The 21,803-nt window shown below is 37.3% G+C and overlaps 1 protein-coding gene across 1 annotated transcript in view; it reads left to right on the top strand.

Moving 5' to 3' along the window:
* The window catches only part of LOC140163089 (probable tubulin polyglutamylase ttll-15), a 49,486-nt gene extending 28,365 nt beyond the window's left edge, over window positions 1–21,121 (top strand). The window contains exons 7-12 of the mRNA XM_072186462.1: window positions 3,648–3,771; window positions 13,761–13,830; window positions 14,817–14,923; window positions 17,539–17,611; window positions 19,483–19,596; window positions 20,220–21,121. Coding sequence (XP_072042563.1) covers window positions 3,648–3,771; window positions 13,761–13,830; window positions 14,817–14,923; window positions 17,539–17,611; window positions 19,483–19,596; window positions 20,220–20,351 — 620 coding nt within the window. The 3' untranslated portion in view covers window positions 20,352–21,121. The remainder of the gene's footprint in view (window positions 1–3,647; window positions 3,772–13,760; window positions 13,831–14,816; window positions 14,924–17,538; window positions 17,612–19,482; window positions 19,597–20,219) is intronic.
* Window positions 21,122–21,803: the final 682 nt, after the last annotated feature.

Here is a 21,803-nt window from a genome sequence, read left to right as displayed (position 1 = left end):
TTGGAGGACTTGTTCTCATTGCTTACCTGTGTTTCACATCATATTTTGTGGTCAAAATGATTACAAATGTGTAATTTGCAATCATTTCCGACGGCTAGTAAGGATTTGAATGCACACTAAACCCCGGGCCGTGACACTCATATTCAATCCCTGTATAAAAGTGAATTCACTTTTCGGCAGTTGACACATCGTAAGTTTGAGTGACAGTTGCTAGGCATTTTAAATACACATAGTAACACTTAGCCTAAAATGTACGTACGTATGTACGACGAACGTATTACGTACTACTTCAATAGTGAAACAGACTTATCCCCGTATTTAATTGACAATTCCATATTTGATTGCACCAATTAAAGATGGCGGATGTCGATCGAGTACGTGCTATTTTATCAGCAAAAATACAGCTGATTTAGCCAAAGTCAACATGGGGTCATCGGTTATAATATTTTCCTAGCATATTGAGCTAACACCACAGCTACTTGGTTTTTCACAATATACTAGTAATAAAATTTAAAAAATCAGTAAGCTTAAGACGAATATACCTAGGGGAGATCGGGGGAAAGTGGAACATTTTTTTTGTCCAGCCCAAACAGGATTACGAAGCAAGCAAGGCAAAACGTAAGGTTTACAAGATACATATTTGGTGCATACGCACCAATATGAACCTCGCGCCAATCAACCTTTTTGTTCCTTACGACCGGAGGAAAAGTTCGACATATCGCACGACTCTGTAGGATATTTGATTAACAAGATACAGAGTTAAGTGCACAAAGTACAATAAGTGACTATATCTCATTAACCAATGATCGTACAGATACGCGACCACTGAATTTTTTGTTCCTTATGACCAGACAAAAAGTTTGACATATCGCACGACTCTCTAGAATATTTGGTTAAAAAGATAGAGGGTTAAATGCACAAAATTGAAAAAGTAACTCTATCTCATTAACCAATGATCCTACAGATATGCCACCGCTGACTTCTTTGTTCCTTATGGCCAGAGGAAAGTTTGACATATCGCACGACTCTGTGGGATATTTGGTTAAAAAGATAGAGGGTTTGGTGCACAAAGTACAAAAAAGTGACTATATCTCATTAACCAATGATCCTACAGAGATGTGACCACTGACTTTTTTGTTCCTTATGACCAGAGGAAAAGTTTGACATATCGCACGACTCTGTGGGATATTTGGTTAAAAGATAGAGGGTTAAGTACACAAAGTACAAAAAAGTGACTATATCTCATTAACCAATGATCCTACAGAGATGTGACCACTGACGTTTTTGTTCCTTATGACCAGAGGAAAAGTTTGACATATCGCACGACTCTGTGGGATATTTGGTTAAAAGATAGAGGGTTAAGTACACAAAGTACAAAAAAGGATGCAGCCAAAGATAGGAGCTTGTAGTCACCTGCTCCGCAGCCGACTGATGATTCCGCTTTGCCCCGTGTTCCACTTTGCCCCGGTCTCCCCTAAATATTCGTATCAGGCTGAACTATTTAGGTGCCGTTCACAAAATAATTCGACATTTTTGTAAGACGGGGGGTGATTTGTCATGGCAATCCGGCTATTATTTCGCCCAATAGTCGTGTTTCATGTTCCAATTCCAATACATACTGCTTTCGGCAGAAAAATACTGTTTAAAAGTGAAGATTGTAGTGAGTGATCAGTCCTTTATCATGTAGCTTCATGTGCTTGCCACTATCTACTTTATAGTAAACTATACATTGCGAATTAATATAAAATCATTTTAAAATAAAATGTGCATGTAAGTTGAGTTTACATAGCGAATTAACTAACAACTGCAGTGTATTTCTTGATTTTAATAATAAGCATGGGTAAGAAGCAGAAAAGACAAAAATACAGAACAATTTGGAGTAATGAATTAAAGAGTTGACAGGAGTTATAGGAGTTTTAACTCCTATAACTCCTGTCCTATAACTCCTGTCCTACAACAAAAATGTTTTTTGCTGTTTCAGTGTGCATGTTCTCATCATTGATGGGTTAGTGGACTGTCATGTAACATGGATATAAGCGTGATCCTAAAAATGCCTTTCACGGTGACCCAAACTATTTACAAGACCTCTTCTGCATTGGGGCTGGCCTTCCCTTTTAAAGGGAATTTTTATTGAAAGACTCTTCCTGTTTATCCTTCATCTCTATTTGATTTTCAGTGTATTAGCAAGTAGATGATGTATATGTATCACAGACGTTATACATTTATAAAAACTTAACGTTTTCTATTGGTCAACATAGGCGTACATCCCGGGTGGGGGATAACCCCCCCATATTTTGCCAGGGGAGCTTACTTATTTGTGTCTTCTATACTATTCATCATATACCCCTGCATAACGAAATTAAACAATATTCAATATCCAAAGCAATATCCTCACTATAATAGGTCCCAAAAACAGAATTTTTCCCCACCCCACATAAATGCAAATTGACACGAAAGCTTCATTCCCATTTATTTCATTCAAAACGGTCCTGTCATACATCTTCCCCAATCAAACACATTTCTCTTGCATTTGATCATTTCCTACTCTTCCCTAGAAAAATCATTATAATACCAAATCTACACACCATGGAATTCACCATCACGTCCAAGCTCACATTGGGCGCCCCATTCCTTTTTTAAAGGAATTTTTATTTCATTACGCCAACATTCAATGTTTATAGCAAGGCGAATGTGGTAAATCTGTTGAAAACGACCTATTCAAGCACATTTTTTGACCATTATGTACGTTTTAAAAGTCAAAACCTCAAGTGTTCCTTACAATATTTTTCCAATTTTATGTCATTAAATGAAAGAGCACACTTATATTGTCCATATACTAGCTTCATTTCAATGAGCAATGGCCAATTCTCTTTAAATTGCAAATCTTGTGCAAAAGTTACTATTTCGCCTGTTTTGTCATACGGTTGTAAATTCAATGAACTATGATTTGCTAAAGAGCGCTTACAAATCGATATGCAGCGAGTGACTGTTGATCTGATACGGTATAATGAGCCAGTTACAGAGGTCAGCAGGAATCGCCCTGAAGAAGGAAATATTCAAATCTGTCACTTTAGAAAAGCTCCCTTTTCATTCAAATTGGTATAACGCGGGGGAATAAAATCGCATCTTGCTAAATGCCAAATACAATTCTCCATCTATTTATTTGGCAATTTATGTTTTGTTTAAGTGTACGGATACTTTTTGTGCGCAGCGGTTCCCTCACCTTGCACCACTGAGGTCCCGGGTTCAAGCCCCGGTCATGCCCAAGGATTGTATGTGCATTTGGTTCATCCCGATCCATGCTCGCATTCGCAGATTTTCTACTGGATCTCCGGTTTCCTTCTAATTTAAAAAAATCTGTGATTAGTTGTTTGGTTATCAAAAACTTCCTTTACCCAATGGAATTTGAGGAGCTGCGCAGATAATTGGCGGATGTTACAATCTAAGTGCGGATAGGTTTGCGCCGGGTTCGGCTACATCCGGCCTAGTTGTTGCGATCTGATTGTGATGATTCAGCATGAAGCTCTTTATAACAGCGAAATCACAGCGCTTTGAATCCTCCGAAATCTGGAAAAAGCGCTATATAAATCCAAAATGCATTTCTATGTACATATAATTATTATTATTTGCTTGAATATTGTACACAGGATTAGACGCAAGTAAAGTTATGCCCCAACTACTAGAAGCTGTTCGTGGTGTTCTGCTGAACTTACGGCCTCGTCTCGTAAGACAATACAAGCAATACTTTAAAGATCGGGCACAACGCGAAAGGTATGTATCCGGGTCTCAGGGTGTGTATTATCTAGTATACGATGTATATATATCATGACTATAATATAATTACTCCCCCCCCCCCACCCACACCCCACACACACATTTTCTCGCATATCAGCAATGATCAGGGCATATTTTCAACCAATTAATAAAGTTGAGGCCACACCTTTTGGGCCCACTTCAGCATTAATATTGTAATGGGTCAGCGTGACGATTTGGAAATTTTCCTCATGTGCCCCGAACAGATCAACATGCCACATTATGAACACAAGGGAGCAAAGTTTCTAATTTGTTAATACAAGTTTCAAGTCTACATTCTATATGTTTGATCACGTTTTGTGTTTTGTGATTAAAATTCAATTAAAATTGTATAACGTCGTTATTAGAGCGTCTTTTTCAGTTTGTGAAAGTTGGTCTTCTTACTGTTGGCTGGTCAAAACATTGTAAATATACAAAATAATAACACAATAATATATGAAGAGCCTGTTTCCAAAAGGCGTTAAATCCAACATTGTCCAATGTTACATTTTTCTGGTATATTTTAACGTTTTTAAGTTTAAATGACATTTAACGATTGGAATGGATATGTTTTGTAACTCTAGCTTATTTTCCTTAACTCTAGCTCTATCGAGTTGTCTTTTAAAAAAAATTTAATACAGAGTTGGGTGGGGAAATATTTTTACTCATCAGTGAGGCAATTGTTCTGCCGAAAGCAGTATGTATTGGAATTGGAACATGAAACACGACTATTGGGCGAAATAATAGCCGGATTGCCATGACAAATCATTCTATCAAGTACATTTGGGCTACGTTTTCCATGTTGCCACGAAGTTCTTACGGTACAAAATGCTCAATAAGTCTGCATTTCGGGCTAATGAATTATGCATTAGAAAAAAAAAATGGCAGGGACGGTCATAAATTATTTATACGGAGTTGTAGTAAAATGTTTGCCTTGAAAAGTGATTATAAAAATGTTTGACTTGATTCTGGACTTTGAAAAGAATATAAAGCTTTGAATGTGTGAAGTTTTTATTGTTTTAAAGAAGTTAATCTGAAATAAGGTATCTGTGAAGGATTTTACGGATATTTAGAGGGCCTGCACCCCCCGTCTTACAAAAATGTCGAATTATTTTGTGAACGGCACCTAAATAGTTCAGCCTGATACGAATATTTAGGGGAGACCGGCGCAAAGTGGAACACGGGGCAAAGCGGAATCATCAGTCGGCTGCGGAGCAGGTGACTACAAGCTCCTATCTTTGGCTGCATCCTTTTTTGTACTTTGTGTACTTAACCCTCTATCTTTTTAACCAAATATCCCACAGAGTCGTGCGATATGTCAAACTTTTCCTCTGGTCATAAGGAACAAAAAGGTCAGTGGTCACATCATTATGTAGGATCATTGGTTAATGAGATATAGTCACTTTTTTGTACTTTGTGTACTTAACCCTCTATCTTTTTAACCAAATATCCCACAGAGTCGTGCGATATGTCAAACTTTTCCTCTGGTCATAAGGAACAAAAAGTCAGTGGTCACATCTCTGTAGGATCATTGGTTAATGAGATATAGTGACTTTTTTTACTTTCTGTACTTAACCCTCTATCTTTTTAACCAAATATTCCACAGAGTCGTGCGATATGTCAAACTTTTCCTCTGGTCATAAGGAACAAAAAAGTCAGTGGTCACATCTCTGTAGGATCATTGGTTAATGAGATATAGTCACTTTTTTCTACTTTCTGTACTTAACTCTCTATCTTTGGTGTGATCCGTGAGGAAAATCACATCTAAGTGATACGACCAGGTCATTCTTGTTCGCGCTGAACAGGCGTAACTAGGTGGTTGTATATTCTATAATTTTCCTGGTGTGTTAACTGTGATTATATCTAGACACCAGTTTATATTTGAATTTAAACGGGACCCTAATTTAATGAGAAAAACGCCGAAAAAGAAAAGCAGATCAGTCATGACACGAGTGGATTTTTACGCATCATTATTTGGTTATCAAAACACCACTTCACAAATCGAAATTGGAAGGGTTTAGACTATTTGCTTATTTATCGTTTAGGCAATTTATCATTCCTTGTGATGGCTTAGTCTCGTGCCAGACTGTGTGTGGCTATCCCGAACAAACATGTTTGTTTGGCTTTGTAGGAGACTAGTAACTACTAGTGCTGGCTCTAAAAGTAAACACAATTAACACTTGATAAAGTTTACAATGTTTGCGCGGGGTTAAGGGTGCATGAATGTTAATGGTTGTGTTTTACACAAACAAAGTGTCAATTGATGCCGGGATTGATGCAACAGCTATGCAGGCCTACCCTTAAAAATATTTTGTCTATTCACAAATCCGAACAATTGCATGTCTCACGCTGTTGTTAATAGCATCGGTAAATATGATAAGGCCGAATAAAAAAATAAAACATGTTGCTGGTCCCCGTCCGCTTCCTTTTTTTTATTTATAAAATTCAGTTATAACTTTATTTCTATTTATTAAAATTTTGAAAAAAGATGTCGAGGAAGCTGAGATATTTTCTATTAATTTTCTATTAATTAATTAATTTGTATTATTTTTAAATTGAGTCATAACTTTATTACCGTAATTTCTATTTTTTTAAATTTTGAAAACATTTCTTGAAGGTTTTGTGATCATTAGAGGGTATACCAAGAGTTATAATTTGGTACTTCAAACTCTTGTCAAAGTTATATAGGAATAAATAAAATTTCTTTAAAAAGGAATGGGGCGCCCAATGTGAGCTTGGACGTGATATGGTGAATTCCATGGTGTTTAGATTTGGTATTATAATGATTTTTCTAGGGAAGAGTAGAAGATGATCAATTGCAAGAGAAATGTGTTTGATTGGGGAAGGTGTATGACAGGACCGTGTTGGATGAAATAAATGGGAATGCAGTTTTCGTGTCAATTTGCGATTATGTGGGGTGGGGGAGTTCTGTTTTGGGGGCCTATTGTAATGAGGATATTGGATATTGAATATTGTTGAATTTCGTTATGCAGGGGTATATGATGGATAGTATAGAAGACACAAATAAGTAAGCTCCCCGGCAACATATTGGGGGGGGGGGGGATCTACGCCTATGTTGATCAAAAGAAAACGTTAATTTTTTATAAATGTATAACGTCTGTGATACATATGCGAATACACTGAAAGAAAATCAAATAGAGATGACTTTAAGGATAAAAAACAATAACAGAACATTCATTCTTCATCATAAATATAATGGGTAGGCCGATACAATGTTTACAACTATAAGAACGTTAATGTTTTGTACATGAACGTAACGTCTAGAAATGTACAATTTGATGATATCAAAAAGAATACCAAGTTATATTTAGCTATTGATCAATTGGATTGATCATGACACACCGGCAGACAAACAGGGCCTATAGATTTAAAACACATCAAATACCACAAAGAAAACAATACACATTCGGATCACACATGGTTCTGAACAGAAACAACACATACGGGCCAAAACAGCACAAAGACATAAACCAATCAATAAAACACACCATCCAGGACCACACAAGGTCCCCCTACCCTATACCACAAACCCACCGAGAGCCGGGAATGCTGAGAACCGCGAAAGCCGAGAACCGCTCTAGTTTTAACCAAATATCCCACAGAGTCGTGCGATATGTCAAACTTTTCCTCTGGTCATAAGGAACAAAAAGTCAGTGGTCACATCTCTGTAGGATCATTGGTTAATGAGATATAGTCACTTTTTTGTACTTTGTGTACTTAACCCTCTATCTTTTTAACCAAATATCCCACAGAGTCGTGCGATATGTCAAACTTTTCCTCTGGTCATAAGGAACAAAAAGTCAGTGGTCACATCTCTGTAGGATCATTGGTTAATGAGATATAGTCACTTTTTTCTACTTTGTGTACTTAACCCTCTATCTTTTTAACCAAATATCCCACAGAGTCGTGCGATATGTCAAACTTTTCCTCTGGTCATAAGGAACAAAAAAGTCAGTTGTCACATCTCTGTAGGATCATTGGTTAATGAGATATAGTCACTTTTTGTACTTTGTGCACCAAACCCTCTATCTTTTCAACCAAATATCCCACAGAGTCGTGCGATATGTCAAACTTTTCCTCTGGCCATAAGGAACAAAGAAGTCAGCGGTGGCATATCTGTAGGATCATTGGTTAATGAGATAGAGTTACTTTTTCAATTTTGTGCATTTAACCCTCTATCTTTTTAACCAAATATTCTAGAGAGTCGTGCGATATGTCAAACTTTTCGTCTGGTCATAAAGAACAAAAAATTCAGTGGTCGCGTATCTGTACGATCATTGGTTAATGAGATATAGTCACTTATTGTACTTTGTGCACATAACTCTGTATCTTTTTAATCAAATATCCTACAGAGTCGTGCGATATGTCGAACTTTTCCTCCGGTCGTAAGGAACAAAAAGGTTGATTGGCGCGAGGTTCATATTGGTGCGTATGCACCAAATATGTATCTTGTAAACCTTACGTTTTGCCTTGCTTGCTTCGTAATTCTGTTTGGGCTGGACAAAAAAAATGTTCCACTTTCCCCCGATCTCCCCTAGGTATATTCGTCTTAAGCTTACTGATTTTCTTTATTTTATTACTAGTATATTGTGAAAAACCAAGTAGCTGTGGTGTTAGCTCAATATGCTAGGAAAATATTATAACCGATGACCCCATGTTGACTTTGGCTAAATCAGCTGTATTTTTTGCTGATAAAATAGCACGTACTCGATCGACATCCGCCATCTTTGTTTGGTGCAATCAAATATGGAATTGTCAATTAAATACGGGGTTAAGTCTGTTTCACTATTGAAGTAGTACGCAATACGTTCGTCATACATACGTACGTACATTTTAGGCTAAGTGTTACTATGTGTATTTAAAATGCCTAGCAACTGTCACTCAAACTTACGATGTGTCAACTGCCGAAAAGTGAATTCACTTTTATACAGGGATTGAATATGAGTGTCACGGCCCGGGGTTTAGTGTGCATTCAAATCCTTACTAGCCGTCGGAAATGATTGCAAATTACACATTTTTAATCATTTTGACCACAAAATATGATGTGAAACACAGGTAAGCAATGAGAACAAGTCCTCCAACATTTGAAATTTGTAGCTTACTACAACCTGAGACTAGTCTCAGCTGCATGTACTCATCTGAATTCCTACTGACTGAAGACAGCCTGAAGACATTTCATAATTCATATACCATGTACATGTCAGATGTATAATTGTATTGGCAAATATCCACAAAAGCGTTCATTATCAATTTATTTTGATAAATTGTCACATTTTATGCCATGTATTATATTCTTAAAACTAACCGGTGGATTTGCGAACAATTTGTCGCAATAAATGACGTTCGCGGTGAAACGGTGGGCCAAAATGGGTTATATTTGGTAATGTGCAGACGAATGGTCAAATTAATAGAAAAATACCGGGGAAAAATACCTGTGATAAATGTATCTGTACACATTGTCGCACTCCGAGTGATGTATGGTATATTTGCAATCCTGTGGTGGATTTGCGAACAATTTGTCGACATAAAAACGTTCGCGGAGAAACGGTCGCCCAAAATGCATTATTTTTGGTAATATGCAGACGAATGGCCAAATTAATAGAAAAATACCTGTGATAAATTTATCTGTACAAATTGTCGCACTCCGAGTGACATATGGTATATTTGCAACCCTGCTGTGGATTTGCGAACAATTTGTCGACATAAATGACGCTTGCGGAGAAATTATTAGAAAAAAAGGTTTATTTTGCCTAGGCCTGTCCTCCATGCTAGGCAGGGTCTTAGGCAGGATCAGAAGGTTTGGGTGTGTAAATTTAAAAAACTGGGTGTGTAAATTTAAGATTTATGTACAAAGTGGGCAAAAACTGGGTGTGTATTTACAAATGTGGGTGTGTAAAACACTCCCTACACGGCTGGCTGCCTAAGCCCTTGATGCTAGGTATGATCATCAAATTTCCAAGTAGCCTTTTTTTTGGTCCTGGTGACAACCCTGCAAGTAGGATATTTCACATTGAAATTGTTTTGTTTAGAAAGGTGATTATTTAACTTGAAAAATGAAGGGTCAACCATATCTGTAGGAAAAAAATTAGCAAAGTTATGGACTAATGACCCATTCCATGTCAACTCCAGGGATGTGCACCGCAGCACCTCTTCAATTTTTTTCTTTTTCTGTGTGGTGGTAGATATTGATGAGAAAGTAAAATCCCGAAAATTTGAGCTTCATACTCCATTTCGTTTTCCCGTGGCATCAATTTAAAATTTAGGGGGGTCAGTGTAAAAAATGTGTCGCAACGCGAAAGACAACGTTTGGAGGTCCATAAATGTATAAAGGGAACCCTTTACAACTTCGAAAAGTATGTATCCTGGGGTACTTATTTGTGTAAAATTCAAATCTGGCATCAGAAAACTTGTAACTCCTTTACTTTAAAAGATATAGGGCCCTCAAATGCAACTTCGTCCATCCAGGACCAACTTTGGGGGGTCAGAACTCCAAAAGTAAAAATAATTTTATAGTCCATTTTTTTGCCAGTCAGAGCCCTTTGGTAGGACATTACTCTTATCCAATATTGAGCCTATTAGAATACTTTTAGCTGAGATATTACCCATGCAAAACCCCAATTGTACATTTTTTGTACATTTTGACCCCCCTGAAAATCAATGTCAGACATTTTGCCCCACCATCAACTTCAGGTATGTTGAAGATATGTCCTTGGACAACATTTCTGAGAGATATTGGCTTGGGGTCTCGATGGCTTCAACACATCACTTAGGTTTGCCTACTCCATAGAGTTGTACACATTTTTGATTTCGCACATGATGCAGTCATGGTCCATGGCAAAGGCGATTCGACCTTTGTGGCATTAAACCCAGTTAACAGGAAATTAATCCAGTAAATCGATTCAGTAAAGCAAATAAGCTCATGCATTCGATCACTAACGGCAACAAGCTTCGGTCGATTACCCCAGCTGCAGCGTGTGTAAACTCTAATTTGCATAGAGGCTGTACGTGAAATTATTGATTGGCTCCAAACAAAGGATTTGAACCGGTGCACGTAATCATGGCGCAGTGCAGTCCATTCAATCAAATGTTGTCATCAACCTATTTGATCGCAGTGCATTGTTATGTGTGTGAGACGAACTGTCGCGGTTGATTGCAATCAAACAAACAATGTCTTATGTATTACTTTGTTCCGTGATGAAAATCGTGATGTTTTATTCAATCACTCTTGAAAATGTATTTCCTTTGTAGGCCTATTACTTTGTTTTGTGATGAAAATCGTGATGTTTTATTTCATCACGCTCTAAACAATAATTATAGTTACATGCATTTCAAGAAAAAATCTTATTAAAACGGTAGGCCCTATGTTGTTTAGAAAAAATGTAGAAAGTGATGATGATGATGATGTCGATGATGATGGTGATGATGATGATGATGATGATGATGATGATGTCTCCAAAAGTATCCCGGTTTGTTTTTTTCTTGCCCTAAATCGTGCGTATCTATTAATAAGGCACTTCAATAATCAATAATCAGTCACGTGACGGCCTCCACTAACTAGCTACTAACTTGGGTTTATGGGCGCTGATATTTCATGTTCACTGTCACTTATTTATCAGAAAAGTGCGACCATTTGTCAATCACCTACAGTACCCAATTTCGGCATACTATATCAGAAACTCATCATGATGATTGCCAGAGAATAGTTAAAATGTAGCTTGTACCGTTTTTTGTGGCATCCTTCAGAAGTGAGCGGTCCGATACCAATATTTTCGGTCAAATCTCCATTCAATTAACACGGGGAGTTGGCTAGCTATGCCTTGCCCTCACTCATATTTTACAAAAGTGCGACTATTTCTGAACATCTAACCTAGCTGTAATTTTAGGTCATGTTAGAGAAATATATTTGCTAGAAGTTTGGAGAATACCTAACATATTGACTGGTTATTTTTCACACAGTGATGTTAACTAGCCAAGTGCCCATTCTTCCAACGTAGATCATTTGTAGGGGTCACGCGTCAATGGTGAGAGCACTGTGTATTGTGTATAGGAAAACGGACAGTAACTGCAGTATGATGTATAATGACTTACGTACAACTCTATGGAGAATGCAAACCTAACTGATGTGTTGAAGCCATCGAGACCCCAAGCCAATATCTCTCAGAAATGTTGTCCAAGGACATATTTTCAACATACCTGAAGTTGATGGTCGATCAAAATGTCAGGGGGGGTCAAAATGTACAAATTGGGGTTTTGCATGGGTAATATCTCAGCTAAAAGTATTCTAATAGGCTCAATATTGGATAAGAGTAATATCCTACGAAAGGGCTCTGACTGGCAAAAAAAAATGGACAGTAAAATTATTTTTACTTTTGGAGTTCTGACCCCCCAAAGTTGGTCCTGGATGGACGAAGTTGCATTTTGAGGGCCCTATATCTTTTAAAGTAAAGGAGTTACAAGTTTTCTGATGCCAGATTTGAATTCTACACAAATAAGTACCCCAGGATACATACTTTTCAAAGTTGTAAAGGGTTTCCTTTATACATTTATTGACCTCCAAACGTCAACTTTCGCGTTGCGACACATTTTTTACGCTGACCCCCCTAAATTTCAAATTGATGCCACGGGAAAACGAAATGGAGTATGAAGCTCAAATTTTAGGATTTTTCTTTCTCATCAATATCTACCACCACACAGAAAAAGAAAAAAATTGAAGAGGTGCTGCGGTGCACATCCCTGGAGTTGACATGGAATGGGTCTAATGTATTTTTCCGAATTCTGTGACCATCATTGATGGTACCTTACAATGAATTACTGTACAAAAAAGCAAGTACCCATTATATGCAACATTTTTCAGCACAGCAATCAATTTTACAGAAAAGAGATTTTAAAAAAAAAAATCTTACTATCACTGTATGATAACTTCTGTATCAAGGTGTACCAATTGACACTTTTTGACTTTCAACCTGAAGTTTCTGGTGTCCAAATTTCAAATTTCCTACACAGTTATTAAGCTATTTCCGTGGTCACAAGTTGGGAGTTGAAGGAGGGCCTCTATTATCTATACGCATCTGGGGCACATGATACGTGATTATAGCCTTCCTTGTGTGTAGCCTTCTTCACTCTGTACGAAGGCTACAGCATCAGTGTATTGAAAAATGCAGGGTCCATCAATCATGTCAGTAAATGAATATTTTGTTTTGGGACTGATTATTCGGATTACCACCCGGCATGCAAGTATTCCTGCATTAAATACATCAGAATTATTACCATTGCAAGATGGCTTAAATAAAGCTAGTTCACCACGTAAACTTGTATGGCTCAAAATTCGGACCGCTCGCCATTACGTTTACTGTCATTGCGTATTTTGAAATTGTTGACGTTTTAATGATCCCCGATTTCCGGTCGATTATTTTAGCTGTGTCACGTCACGTGCATGACGCTGGTGGTAACCAGCCTAGCCTAACTTCAGTAAAAAAATACGATCGCCGATATCGATGTGATGGATGTGATGTGGGACTTGCATAGGATTACACAGAGATATTTCTTGCCAAAATTTGACCATTTGTAGGCAAGTTGGCCTTACTTTGTCTGCGTTATGTGAAAAAGGACAGTATTAAGTAAGTATACGTGCAACGCTTTTGATGTTTTGGGAGACAGTGAGGGATCCGAAACAGCGGGTGGCGGAGCTTATTCTTGACTGTTTAATATTCATTCAATACGCTGCCTTACGGTAATAGTCTTATACGATGGACAGATAGTATCAGTTTGTGAATGAGGACATCGTATAAGTTCCTTGTACTAGGATTAAAGCTAGCATTTCAAGTATCTCTTATGGCAAATTACAGATGGTGCCCGCTGGAATCTCTTGAGGCATTGTCTTTTTAAAGACATTTCTTTTTCTTTTTTTTTGTCTCATCACTAGTCTTGATTATTCTCCTTACACGTAGATCCAATTTGTTAGAATTTTCGAGATGGGATTTTATAGTGGATGAAGATTTAAACGCTTATCTTCTAGAGGTGAGTTCTTTAATGTATGTTTGGGAAAACAATGTATGTAAGAAAACAGTATCCGTTCAGGTTGGTTTGTATCGCTGGTTCCCTGCGACTTCGGTCTCTCGCTACTTTGGTTTGAGCCAAGTGCCAAGGTCTTATCTTTTCCTTTTTATCCCTTCTTTCCTTCTTCTTTATTTTTCTTCCTTTTTGTTTTGATTCTCGAAAAGGGAGGGGGCATGCCTAAATTGCGCCAGTACCAGCAACCCATGCAGCGTATAATACGTTAACAGGATTAACGACTCACTCTGTTGTTGTTTTTGGGTAGGCTAATAGTTGGCGGGATAGTTCGCCTATGGGTTGCCAGTCTCTTAACATATTTCGTTGTTTATTATTTGTCATTCCGCATAGTGCCGAATACTCGCCATTTTTGACTATAGTCTGTCTCGTCTCGTCTCAAGTTTAGAATAAACGCTATGGTGGATTTCGCAGTGGCAGATTCAAATCGCGCGCACTAATCCCGCGGGGCGTATACACAAGCGTATAAGGGCGATTTGCCCGTACTCTGATGCGAATCTGCCACCATGGTCACTGCGAAATCCAACATGGCGCTACTTTCAACCAAAGAGAATGTGCGAAGGATTGAATCAACAATTGGGCAGAATAGGAGCTAATAGGGTTACCATTATACAGTATTATCGAAACCTGGATATATTCCGGTATAACAATTAGCATGGAACTGATCGGGTCCCGAAACAGTGGAACCCCGGTCCAGCCAAAGGGGGGGGGGGAGCAAGCAATTTTTGGCAGTACGCAAGCACTATTATGCCAATTTTCTGCTCGCCGCGCGCTTGCAATATCTGAACTATTTAAGGTTTGCAAATTGGGATCCCAAAAATTTGGCATGTGCAAAGGGGAGGGGAGTGGCAAAGATTTATATCAACAAACCTAATGAATCTATAATTCAATGTTATTAGAATAGGTTTTAACAAATCTATTGATTTAATTTTCAGGCGAACTTGTCTCCCGAACTTCATACACGCAACCCCATGTCTAACATAGCAATCGCAAGAGCGTTATACAACCTTATGGAGTTGACACGACAAAGCAACGATGCCAGGTAAGTTGGACAGGCCTATTATGATGATTATCTGCCTGTCTCGTTCGTCTGTACCTTGGCCATGTTGGCTGCTATTCAGCTTCTAGCTTTGTCTCTCTGCCCGTCTGTTCTCGAACAGACATGGTATTATTTCTATTTCTTAACTCACTGTACCACTGTCTCTTTCTCCCTTCTCTTGATGTCTGTCTGCCTGTCGGGGTGTGTGTCTGTCTGTCTGTCTGCTGAGTATGTCGGTCTCACTCTCATGCACATGCACGTATATAATATAGGCCTATGTAGAATTGCAGATTCATGTGGTAATAAAATGAAAGGATTTTAAATTAAATTTCAACTACTTATTTATTTCGCTTACCGCTTACCGGGGCGCTTTCGAGGAACTATCTCGTAATCAGCCGATGTTGTTGGGCAATCGATCCGTTCTCTGAGTAATTTTATCCAAATTCGCCTAAACAATTAATATCGATATCCAAATTATCTAAAATAATACAAATATCTGAAATATTCGATTTATAATATCCAAGTTGTTTAAATATCCATAATGTTATCCAAATTATCTAAAATATCTGATTAATTCTATACAAATTATTTGAACATCCATAATAATAACATCAATAATATCCAAATTAGCTGAAATTTAATATTCCAATTATCTTAATTAGCCATGAAAATATAATAAGACTTGATAAATTCATCTGTGAGGTCAAATTTGGGTCCAAATGCTCAGTTTTGGAGAAACTCCCAAAAAAGTTGAGGAACATGATGAATATATTAGGGTACTGATGAAAATCATGATATTACGTAAACCATAAGCCGAAATAATAATGTGGCAGTTTAACATGGAGTTCGAAACAATTTGAGCCCCCCCCCCCCCAAAAAAAAAATACCCGTTTTGGGGGATTTTCTCCAAAAAGGAGCATTTTGGCCCAAATTTGACCTCTCAGATGAATTTATTAATTATTATTCTACATAGTGGTCTTTCTATACATTTGAATGCAAAGGCGGAACAACATGAGACTGCTGAGCAGCAAAATTGTCTATTTTGTTCAACTTTGTGATTATATTGTAAACGTTTCCGTCGTTTAATATTTTTTCCGTCGTCAAATACTTTCAAAATGTTGTTTTTGATAACATATTACAAATTCGGAATTGCAAAATGTGTAATAATTTTGCAATTCAATTAATACTTAAATTTGATGATATTTGTCTACAGAGTTCCTATCCTTTTCTGTATAGTGGTCGATGCACGAGGATTAGTCACGCTTGGTATGTCGTGTCCATGGGTCACGTGCGCATTTATAAAAGCACATTTATAGATATAACCGAAGTACACTGCTAAATATGTATACTATTCAAAATAGTGAATATTCTCAGTCATCCAGTCGTTAAAATCACAAAGTTTTGAATTAAATCAAATACTGGAACTTACATTTTTTGCAACTTGCTACGTTGCGTCTGAAACCATCAGACTTCATCAGGCAACTGACCCGCTGGGCTGGTCATGTGACACTTTGAGACGGCTAGGGATCGATCATTACTTACAATTTGGATCACATCACCCATTGATACACAAGTTGGGAGTAATAAGAACTTTACAATACAGAGCTGATACCATCATAAGCGAGAACGAACTTATCCCAGAGGAGAAAGACCACATCAAAGAATCGCTGAAGAACTGCGGTTATCCGAACTGGGCTTTTCTAAAAGCCAACAAGAGCAGGAAAGACCAAAAACAGTCTGATGGTGGTCAACCCAACAAAGCTCGCGTCACAATCCCATATATAGCTGGACTGTCAGAACGTGTAAAGAAACACCTCAAAGCTTTTGGGATTTCCTCATCGTTTAAGCCAAATAACACCCTTCGTGGCAAGCTCGTTCAAGTAAAGGACAAACAATCAAAAGAAAAACGCTCAAACTTAGTGTATGGATTAGTGTGCGGTGACGCTGATTGTTCTGCTGCCTACGTTGGCGAAACAAAACAAGCCTTGAAAGCTAGACTCAATCAACATAGGAGGCCCAGTTCAAACGAGGCCCAGAACTCCGCCGTGTACATTCACCTTAAAGACACTGGTCATAATATTGACACCGAGGACGCAGTGATTCTCGATAAGGAGGAACAGTGGCATAGGAGAGGCATCAAGGAAGCCATCTGGGAGAGAGTAGAGCAGCCGTCACTTAACAAGAAAGGGGGACTGAGACACAACTTATCTCACGCATGGGACCGGGCCAGTAAGACGATCCCTAGCCGTCTCGAAGTGTCACATGACCAGCCCAGCGGGTCAGTTGCCTGATGAAGTCTGATGGTTTCAGACGCAACGTAGCAAGTTGCAAAAAATGTAAGTTCCAGTATTTGATTTAATTCAAAACTTTATGTATACTTTTATATACTTTAGACCCAATAATTAAGCAGTTATGAGGCCCAAAAGTTTCGATAATTCCAGGGTAAAGACCACCCTTAAAATGAACAGGAACCATTACTAATATTATTTCAGCATTTTGGTAAAAATAACAAAATTAAAATTTGACAGAAATCGTACATGGTATACATATCACTTTAACAAAACTTTTGTAATTTAAAGCCAATTCTAACCGTTGTTTAATATGTTTGATTTGAATAGGGTACGTGATGGTAATGTGAACATATTGAGAGGAGTTTGCTATGAACAGCGATGCCAACATTGCAAAGACAAGGTGAGACCAGTAGCGTAGCCAGGACTTTATCAGAGAGGGAAAGGTAACTTTTAAGCATTACAACAAGTTGGCACAGACCGAGTGACAAACTCTAATGAGCTGTGACATTATCACCCAATTTACATCTCGCTGTCCACAGCTAATACAATTGGAGCACCATAGTGTACAGGGTGTCCCAGAATGATTTGTACCGTGTTTGCAAAAATAACTAAAAATAGAAGACGGGCAGTGTATCTATTTTTGATACCTGTATTATAATGTTGGACATGTCTCCTACTTATTCTGTTAATTTCAGCACGCTACCTTTATTTGTTTTGGCTTGGCATGGAATAATGTAAAATCGATGAAAAACCTGCTTTTCAATTTCAGCGCAAACGACTCGCATACCCTTGAAAAATGGCACAACACACTTGATCAACTCATGGATCTTTTTATGTACATTTAATGTCAATCAAACAACTTTCATTCTTTAACTGATTCGTAACGTCATAAATAATAGATGGATATCGGATATTTAGTGGAAATATGAACGGGCACAACTAAAATACCTGCATAACTTTTTCCAAATAACTTTGTGCTGAACGGTTAGTAATTTTACAGATTTTCAAAATAGGTTGCATTGTCAAAACTTAGAATTCACCATTTTTACGCAATCTTCTATAACTTCTACTAAAAACTTCCAATCTTTAAAATCTAAAAAATCTGAGAAAGCTAAATATATGTAGAACTTAAAATGCAAAACAATATGACCAATAAACATGCCCTTCATACCTAAAAAATTTCATCTTTTCCGGTATAGATCATTCTGGGACACCCTGTATTTACTATGCAAATAACCACTATGTAAATATCCACTTTCCTTGCTCCACAGTGTATCGGGAACTAACCCTTTGTTATGCTAAATAGCCTTCCCAATTTTACGTGTTGAAGGCCACACTCTCCATACCTCAGTAAACATCAAAGAGAAGCTAGCTGTTTTCCGTGTCAAAAAATGACATGGAATTTCTAGCACACTTGTGTATAATTTGCCAAATATGGGCATTATGACCAATATTTATGAAAACTTGTATGGTACATATAGGGAAAATAGCCGGATGGTGCTCAAATTTGGCTTGAATATACCTTATGATCGATACTATCGAGTGAGTTTGATATTTGTATGAATGAATTGTAGTATGAACGGTAGCACGCCGTCATCCAGAGAGCCTTGATTCACTACGAACAGTGAAATGCTTGATTGAAATCACATTTTCACTTAATCACTTTTCATTTATTTATTATTATTTTTGCATGAAATATGACCCACACACCAAAAAAGACCATAGAGGAGGGTTAGGGGTTGGTAAGGCCCACCATAGGTTACTACAGTAAAATCAATGATTTCATTTTCTTGTAAAAGTAATCGACTGTTTATTTGGTAGTTAGGTTGAAATAGTCATTTCCTTTCATTTAGAAAAAACTTAGCAGGGGAACATTGCATGTTCGTAGAATGTTTACCCGAAATTAAATTTTGTCTAACATGACTTTTGTACATAGCCAGAATGCAAGGGCGGTCTCACATTATGACGATAACGACATGTATAGAATGTTTGTGCTTATTATTTTTAGTATCACTGGATAGGGAAGACCCATAGCTATACATGTACACGACGTATATAACGTGCGATCGCTGCCATTGATATGCAAATCGACATATGCCAATTTCGCTGAAAGAAACTGACATATGTCAATTTGTCCATTTATGGCAGTGTCATAGACCTACGGCATATAACCATGATAACGGTATATGGCATTTATGACAGTCATTATGCCATACCCTCGTTTCGTTTTGTTTGTTCGTTTATTGTTTTGTTTTTATTCCATCCACACAGGAATGTCAGCTATGTGCACAATGCCTTTCATCCTCTGATAAAACCATATTGAAGACAACATTTGCTGAGCATATCAATAGAAAAGGATATCTTCGGACCTACCCAGAGCCAATGGTAAGTTGTTGGCTCTAGGGGTGGGGTTTATGGTGCGCTACGCACAGGCACACTTTACAGGGCCTACCCAGAGCCAATGATAAGTTACAGGTCCTATATATATAGGTAATAGATATGGGGCAAATAGGACCTAGCCAGAGCCAATGGTAAGTTGCAGGCCCTGGGGCGAATATGACCTACCCAGAGCCACTGTTAAGTTGTAAGTCCTAGATGTGGGGTAAATAGGACCTACTCAGAGCCAATGGAAAGATATACACCCTGGGGTGTTAGAGGAACTGTAAAAGTCTTGACACTGACCGGCCTGCTCTTAAATATTAATATCTCTAGACATTGTTGGTGTTCAATGGCATAGGAGCAAAACTTGACTTTCGCGCATTTTGACCGACCGACCACACGCACTTGAGGAACTCACGTCGATTTGAATTATTCATTCTCCATTGAAATGTGTACAAAAGTGAAAAGTTCAAGCCCAAAACGCAAATAAGTCCAAATACTATTTAATTCTTGAATCATGGGCTTTTTTAAGTGTCAAGATACTTTTTGTGCGCAGTATAGTGATGTTGAGCGCAGAACATTTTAATTTACCATGCCATTATTATAATGATTTGTTCTTTTATTCACAGACCCAGGAAGAAGCGAGCCTCCCATACCACACTTCGACTGATAATGATGTGAATAGTTGGTCAAAAATTGACATCTTGAACCGTGAATGGTTACGGTTAAAATGCATCCATGATTATTACTGGTGTAATTAGTATATCCAATTGGCCTATATCATACATGATGTGTCCATGAAATTCAAGGCAAAAACGTGGATCTTGAATCGTGAATATATGGTTACGGTTAAAATGCATCAGTCCATGATTATTACTATATCCATTTATACATCATGTATGATGTGTCCATGAAATACAAGGCAAACTCGTACATCTTGAATCGTGAATGGTTATGGATAAAATGCATCCATGGATATTACTGGAGTAATTTTAATTACTCCAGTATTTTCATGTACTAAATCAAAGCTGTGATGGCAGACTGTGCAAAATAAATTGTCTTTACACTTTGAACATGGTTAGACATGTATAAACTTGGTTAAATTTGTACAACTTCACCTATGGTTTCCATGACAACGACCAAAATATGAATTGACCAAATTTTCACTATTTTTACCCTTTTCACAACTAGAAAAATGCTTAAGAACATAAATTAAAATCTCCTTCTCTCTAATACAGTAAAAAGCTATCATTGTCCTTTCCAAACAAGTATTCCTGAAAAAAATTGGTGTCAGTTCCAATTTACAATGTAATTATTATTTGAATGTAATGTTAGGGATGGCATTGCATGAGAAGTTTAAATGGGTATACATTTTGCAGAATTTGGAGTGAAGGGCTTATTTAAGTTGTTATTAAACAACCCAGTTGAAAACTGAAGGTTTCAGTCGCAAATCTTCTTGCAATGTTGGTTCGTCTGTTAAAAATAAGTATATCTGGTTGAGCAGATTTAAACTGGGGTTTACAACTTCATATGGAAATAATTACAACATTATGTAAACATGTCTTATTTTATGAAAGCTGTTTTATTGTTGAAAAATTAAACTTTGATTTACATGATTATAAAATGTACAGATGACTATTAAAATGTGTTTTTTTTATTAGTACATACAATTTTCAAATATTGTAACGCTCACAACCAAGCTGCCTAAGTCATTATTATATGTTTCTCCTTTGTAATTTATTTTTAGAGTAATAAACCTATAATTAATGAAATTTCCAGGCACATTCTTCATTAACTTGTGAATATTGCAGAAGTTAATGAAGAATGTGGCTGGAAATTTGATTAATGTATCACTCAGAAAATCCAAATTGCAAATGAGAAACATATAATAATGACTTAAGTAGTTTGGTTATGAGGGTGATGATATAATACTTTAAAATACTTTGAGAAAGAAATATGTGACACATTATATCAAAATCAACTAGTTGTTGGGTTGCTTCAAAATAATTTTAAAAAATTCAAATAGAAATTTGAATTTCTTTCACTTTTTGTATTTGATTTAACAAGTAAGGTAAAACAACTAAGTCATTTTTTTCTCTCTTTTTTAACATATATGTATTTAAATTAATTGTTTTGTAATATGCATGACTCTTCTCTTTTAAATTTGAGTGACATTAGCTCACCTATCTCCCCCTACTCATTCTCTTCCTCTT

The sequence above is a fragment of the Amphiura filiformis genome, chromosome 10 (genome assembly GCF_039555335.1).
Source record: "Amphiura filiformis chromosome 10, Afil_fr2py, whole genome shotgun sequence".
NCBI lineage: Eukaryota > Metazoa > Echinodermata > Ophiuroidea > Amphilepidida > Amphiuridae > Amphiura > Amphiura filiformis.
This window is presented reverse-complemented; position numbering and strand designations above follow the sequence as displayed.